Below are 6,740 nucleotides of genomic sequence, written 5' to 3'. Positions count from 1 at the left end.
CTAATCCACCCCTCCCCCCTCCTGGCGGCCTAGGATTGTTGCCAAGGAGACAGCCCCGACTCCAGTTTCCAGAGGCACCGCCCCTACTTCCCAGGGAGCCCCGCGATTGGCCGATGGGGCTCGCGGTCCGCCGCCCCGCCTCCTCCAGCTCCACGGGCTGCTGGGCGTTAATGGTCGCCAGGGAACGCGAGGCGCCTTTCTGATTGGCTATGGGCGCCCAGTGCGGTTCCGCCCCTCCCGTCCGCCAGAAGTGCCCGCGGGAGTGAGTGGGCGGGAGGTGCCAGGCGTCTTCCCTCGCTCCGAGCCTGTGCTTTCAAAACTTTTCCCGCCCTCACTGACCTTCCATTATGTTTTTCTCTCTGAAGAACGCATGCCAAGAGATCTGAGGAAAGACACCCTTTCTCCAGCTTTCCTTCTTCTTACAGCTTCCAGGGGCGAGAGGAGCCAATCCAGGGATTCCCCCCGCAGGGAGGAGGTCTCTCTTTTCTAATACCTTGCCTCCCCCCTCCATCTTCCCCAAAGCCGGAGTTTACCTTAATCCCTGGGAACCTTAGTCCCTGGGTCCTGGATTTTTCTCACCGGGAGGCAGGATTCCTTCCGGGTGAGGGTGATACAGAGGAGTTAAGGAAGGGAGCTGGACAGAGGGAACCGCCTGGCCTTCGAAGCATATTAAGAACTCTCCAGGCCTGTCTGACCTGAATGGAGGCTTGTAAAGGAAGGGAACGTGAGAAACGCTGCCCCAGGTGCAGCTTTGACTTGAGAAAATAACCCTGGACAGACAACTTAATATCATCCTATTCTTGTCCTTTTTTCTATCCTTCATGCTGAAACAAGTTTGGCAGCGTTCTTCACAGTTAATGAGCCAGATTCTCCCGTGTGAGTGCTGCAGAATGGATTGTGTGTTTCCTTGTTGCCTACCCAGATGATGGGAAGAAACTTTGGGAGAAAAGATGGCATATTCTATTTTCCTGAAAGGAGATGTAAAACAAATTTGGAGAATGCCAACTATTGGAGGAAAAAACTCTCTCAATAAAGGCTTACAAACAAACACACAGAGATCATCGCACAGATGAAGTGGGGGTAGCTTTCTGCCTCCAGAGGAACAGCTTTCAACTCCATGCCGCCCTCCCATCCTAACGTCTGTTTGTCCTAAAACCTTTTCCAATAATGGCTTACATGGTCCGGCACTAGAGAGCCTGTCCAGGCAGGCCACCCTTCAAGTGTGCTGATTGTGGGAAGAACGGGACATGGGGTACCCTGGTCATCCCCAAAGCACTCACACAGGTGAGAAGCAAAAATTTCCTTCACAAAATACTTTTCTCTGACCTCCAACTTACTGATCCACCAGAAAATTCATACAGGAGAGCAGCCACACCCTACAAAATATACAGTGAAGACTCCAGCCACAGCTCTGACACAGTCCACTGCCTGTACAACTCTCATGAGCCACAAGCTCTAGGTGTGGCAGAAATTGGGTCAGGAATTCAACTGTTCTGGCACCAGCATTTCCACGTGGAAATGCAGCCTCGCTGGTGCAGGAATAAGAGTGGCTGCTTCTAGCCAGCCTCTTCCAGCAAAGGGACCTCGACAGACAGCCAGACAGCCTCCACTGGCCACACACCCACAACAGTGAGAGGCTCTAAGAGATGCAGGAAAGCCTCTGATAAGGGTTACAACTTTACCCAGCACCAACTAACCCAAAGCAGAAGAAACCTGGAAGTCCACTGACCTTATTCTACCACTGTATCCATGACAAGGATGAGCCCTGTGCATGTCCCCTGGCATGCAGAAGCACTGGGGCAGGGCCACTCAGCCTGAAGCCAAGGCTTACGGTCCAGCCGATGCGGCCATCATTGCAGGACCCATGCTAAAGAGAGCCATCACAAAGGTTTTCAGGGTGAAAGGGACTTCTGCATGGATTGCTCCTTTCCTGCATGCAAAAGGCAAGCCCCATAAGTGACATTCTGTCAGACACTAGGAGAGATGCCCCAATATATTCACTGTCTCCAGATACCCAGGAAGAGAGCAACCATGGCACAAGGCCCTTTGGAAAGAATAAATGAAGGTCTTTGTGTATGAGTAAGCATCACCTGGCCTGACATTTAGGACAGGCCCTGGGACCAGCCACCACTCTTGCAAACCTAAGATCAGCCAGGAAATGCTTAGTTCAGAGCAGTGTTTCTCTCAAACTTTCACAGGCATAAAATTCCATCCCTGGAGGTTGTGATTCAATAGGAGGGACAGGACCCAGGGAGCTAGCTACATTTTTGATATCCCATATGCCTCTGGCCTAGCTTCTTTGAGTCATAAAAATCTTTGCCTGTCTATTCCTAGAAACACACATACACAAACATTCCAAGTAATTATAGGGGTCAATACTTACCCCTATTTTAAATGGCCTTAACAAGCCAGGAATGGGTGGCATAGCCTTTATGTCTCACTCTGGCTGGCCGCTCAGATGGGGCTTATTCTGTCTGGTGCAAATGAGCATTTCTTGCCATGCACCAGTGAGGCTGTGGGGAAAAACCCTTCCTGGCTTAAATTGCTTCTGGGGCTGAGCCTCGAAGACCTGTGGTAGCCAAAAGGAAGCCCCAGCTTTGACAAAAGTATCTGTGCCAGGAAATGAGGAGCCCAAAATGGGGTGGGGCTTGAGGCTCAAGAGTTTCATGACACTAAAGTAACTGACAAAATGCTGGAAAGTTGGTTCATGAAGGCAGGAGTTGGGTCTGGTTTCTGGGCCCCAAACACGCTTCACAAACTTCAAAGCACTCAGAGACCTCTAAGTAGTCATTATGGCACCTTTAATTGGCAAGCTGAGGGCCAAGACCTTGCTTTGAGTCTGGGCTTTCCCCAGACAGTGCTGAGGGAGAAGGGCAGGGAGGGTATTGTACACTGGGAACGAAAAGCTGGTACCAAGGTAACTCCTCTTCTCACCCCTGGCCCCCTTGTGATAAAGTGGCACATGAATCAATTCTCCCCAGAAAAGCTTAGCATAGGGAGGTGTTAGATTTGACGATTAGGTTGAAATCAAGTCAGTTCATTACTTCAACTGAACAGTGTCTTTTCTCCAACTTTTCTACCTTTCCATTTTTACAGATCTGTTTTTCCTCCTCCCTAGGTAGGCCAAAGGGCTGAAATGGACGAATAAGGCGAGGGCACATAGACCGGCAGAGGACGTGGGCCCTAGTGACTCCTCTCTGAGGTGAAGGGTTGCCCTGCCCAGTGGCAGGATAATGGAGTCACAGGTGATAGGGCGGGCTTCTGTGCAGAGCTTGGGGATACAGTTGGGTATGGCCCTCTCTGGCTACAAGTCAAACCCCAAATGTTCCTGGCCTAGTCGTCTTCTGGTCATGACACTGGGTACCTAGAAATAGCAAAGATGCAAGCCTTGCTTTTGTCTGTCATGGGACCCATCTCAGGCTGGTTTCTCATTGTCATGATCTGTCATGTAGCTGTTTTGTCAGACTCATCTGGTACGTGAGCTTTGCTGATGCTGGCTAGTCCAACTTAGTCCAGGTCAGTACCTGGGTGTTACAATGGGGAGTGGGCAGATGCCTCCAGAACCCTGGCTGAGATACTGACAGGGAACTCAGGAGTGATGGGGTAAAGGCAACAATAAGCCAATAACCCTGTGGTCACTGTGTGTGTGTGTGACCTTGAATAGGTCACTTAGCCTTCCCTCGTTTATGACAACAGCAAGACTGAGAAAGCTAAGAGCTCTTCCAGTTCAAAAATGTGATGAAGCCCTCCTGGCTGGGTTGAGGGTAGCTAAGGAGACCTGAGCTGTGAGGTTCTCTCAGGTAGGCTTAAGGCAGACTGGAGGGAGCTCTCAGGACCTTCCCCTTCAAAAACAGGAACTGCCGGTCAGCTGAGAGTGGGACTGTGGCACAGCAGACATGCCGCTTGGTTTGGGACGAAGACTCAGTCCTGATGCCTCTTCCTGCCTGGGATATCCTCCTCCAGCAAGTTGCTTCTTTCCCCACGCAGTTATGAGGGCGAATGAGTTGATGGATGAGACAGTACTTAGTAAACCATAAAATGCAATACAAGCACCTAAAATAAAGTCTGCTTTTTCTTCTCTCTTACCATCCTTTGATTCCGGGAAACCTGAATGCTATAGACCAGTTTGCAAGCTCAAATGACTACATGTGCCCAGCAGGTCAAATAAATGAGTGGAAAATGCCAGATGGAGAAGGCCCGCTTTAACAAAGACATGGGTTCAAGAAACACTTCACTTTCTTCTTTGCTCTACTTTAAGAAAAATACCAAAAACACTAAGAGCAGGCCATGCTGATGGCAAGTGATGCCTGGAGCTGACAAGGAGCAGCAGGGCCGTGATGAACAGAGAGCTCAGCTACACCGTGGGGCAGCTGCTGCTCAGCTCCCATCAACCGTGATTTTGTGAGAGTTTAGGTTAACTGCCAAGTCTTTGGGTTTTTCAAGAGAAGCCAGAAACCTGGATTTTTGTGCAAAATACTCCAGCTTTTAAATTTTGGCCACTAATTCATACCACTTAAAAATGCTGCCTGGGCCAAAATAAATACATAAATAAAGCAGCTGCAAGCCAGGTTCAGCACAGTCATTGGTTTTTAACTTCTGCAATTAAAGGCTGATGGGTAAGATGAGGTTCTCCTCTAGTTCAATCCTCTTAACACTTTTGAGCTGAGAAGCGGCCTTTGCTTCCCCAAATGAAGGTCTAGTGGGAGTTCTTACCTCAGCCCTGCCTCAACAAAGGGGACCTTCTAAAGTCTGGGGCAATAGGGAGCAAAGGTATAAGATAAGACTATCCTCATCTCCCAGGCCCAGCTCTTGCCGGAAATCCTGGGACCTCCCTGCAGGCCACCAGAGATTCAGGCTCCTGAGAGCCCATTTTGTGTCTCAGGCAATATCTAGATCTTCACTCTTTGCCTTGTCACTTCTGAGGCCTGTCACCCACACTCCTGAAATATCTCTGGGTAGAGCTGGAAGCCCACAGGTGGGTCCAGGTCCCCTCGGCCAGGAGCCAGGGGGACAGACAGCCCACTGGCACCTCGGCCCCTGCGCCCTCTAGCCCCTGGCCGATGGACCCACTGGTGCTTGGCCATGGCTGACTTCTGGCCAAAGCACCTGCCACACTGAGGACAGGGGTAGGGCGCTCGCCACTGTGAGTGCGTCTGTGAGCGGCCATCTCAGAGCTCTGGCGGAAACAGCGCCCACAGTCTGGACATGGGTAGGGCTTCTCGCCGGTGTGGGTGCGCAGGTGGCGCCGAAGGTCTGAGGCATGGGCAAAGGCGCGACCACAGTCCGGACAGGGGAAGGGGGTCTCCCCACTGTGGACCCGCTGGTGCTGATAGAGGGCTGAGCTCTGGCTGAAGCAGCGTCCGCAGTCGGCACAGCGGTAGGGCTTCTCTCCCGTATGGACCCGCAAGTGGGTGGTAAGGGCGGAGCGTTGGGTGAAGGCCCGACCACAATCAGGACAGCGATGGGGCCGCTCCCCTCGGTGGATGGCCCGGTGCTTGCTCAGGGAGGAAGCCTGGCTGAAGCCCTTGCCACAGTCAGGGCAACGGAAGGGCTTCTCACCCGTGTGAGTATAGACGTGCTCCACCAGCGTAGAACGCCAGGCAAAGCTCTTTCCACACACATAGCAGCCATGACGCTGGTCTGCTCGTGGGACAGGGGGGTGGGCACAGAGAGGGGGGCGGCCCCGGCGAGGTGCCTTGGATGGCTGCTCCAGACCATAAGGAAGTCCAGCAGAGGGGCGCTGGGGAGCCACCAGCCCAGGAAGCTGAGCAGCCACAGAAAGAGTCTTCCCCAGTGCTCCAGTCCTTTCCCTTTGTCTTTTCTCTTCCTTGTTTCTGGAATCTGCTGGAAGATAAGGGGAGAGCTCAGACTCAGGCTCATCCTGGTCCTTGAATCCCACATGGTGACAGCGAAACCTCTTAGATACTGCCACTCTCTGGACCCATGGCTGCCCCTGGGACTCAGCTGCAGAGACAAGAAGAGGAGGGGAGGGAAAGAAAGGGGAGGGGAGGGAAGGAAAGAAGAGGGGAGGGTAGTACATTCTGCTACAGGGTTGGGGGAAATGTCACAACGGGGTAGAGGGGAGAGATGACAACATCTGTGCTGGATCTTGAAGACGAGCAGATACTTAAGGGTATTTCAGGCATCGGGAGAGGGCAAAGAAATGCAGGATGGGGCGGGCACTGTCAAGTTCAAGCCATGGGGCTGGGCACTCTGCAAAGGCTGACAGGATAAAGTGGGGAAGGCAAGAGAAAGTAAATAGTAAACGACAGGGGGTAAAGTGGAGGTAGACGCAACAGAGCCTAGTGACCAACTAGACGTGAGAAGGCAGAGGCAGCAGGTATGGCAGAGCCCGAATCCCCAATCACAGCCCCTTTCAAGGCTGCGTCCCGAAGCCAGGCAGGGGCCAGGCATAATGGTTGAAGCTAGGAAAGCAATTCAGGGCAGCAGCTGCAAAGCAGGCAACTGGAGGCAGAGGGCACCGAGACGGGTGAGGCACGGAGAAGTCCACGTGGGACTGAGTACCAATACTTCACCTGAGTCTACTTCTGTCGGACACTTCGCCGCCACCGGATCCTGGGCGTCCGGGCCCCAGACCTCGGCCTCCTCCTCCACCCAGGAGATGAGCGCTGGCTTGGTGCCTCCGACTCCTGGGGGGTAAGAAGGCAAAGCCCACGCTACGGGGAGGCTGTCCCACGAGCTCCCGCCTGCCCGGACCGAGGGCCTCCCGCTCCAACTGC

The 6,740-nt window shown here is 52.9% G+C and overlaps 1 protein-coding gene across 1 annotated transcript in view; it reads right to left on the bottom strand.

The window, feature by feature from the left end:
- Positions 1-2,784: 2,784 nt before the first annotated feature.
- Positions 2,785-6,740, bottom strand: part of ZNF764 (zinc finger protein 764) — a 23,048-nt gene continuing 19,092 nt past the window's right edge. Inside the window, 3 exon segments of the mRNA XM_021712190.1 lie at positions 2,785-5,134; positions 5,137-5,844; positions 6,537-6,650. Of these exon segments, the coding sequence (XP_021567865.1) occupies positions 4,929-5,134; positions 5,137-5,844; positions 6,537-6,650 (1,028 nt within the window). The 3' untranslated portion in view covers positions 2,785-4,928.

Source organism: Carlito syrichta, unplaced genomic scaffold (genome assembly GCF_000164805.1).
Source record: "Carlito syrichta isolate Samal-C Ts95f unplaced genomic scaffold, Tarsius_syrichta-2.0.1 Scaffold303120, whole genome shotgun sequence".
Taxonomy (NCBI): Eukaryota; Metazoa; Chordata; class Mammalia; order Primates; family Tarsiidae; genus Carlito; species Carlito syrichta.
The sequence above is the reverse complement of the archived record's forward strand: the minus strand, read 5'-3'. Positions and strand labels throughout refer to the sequence as shown.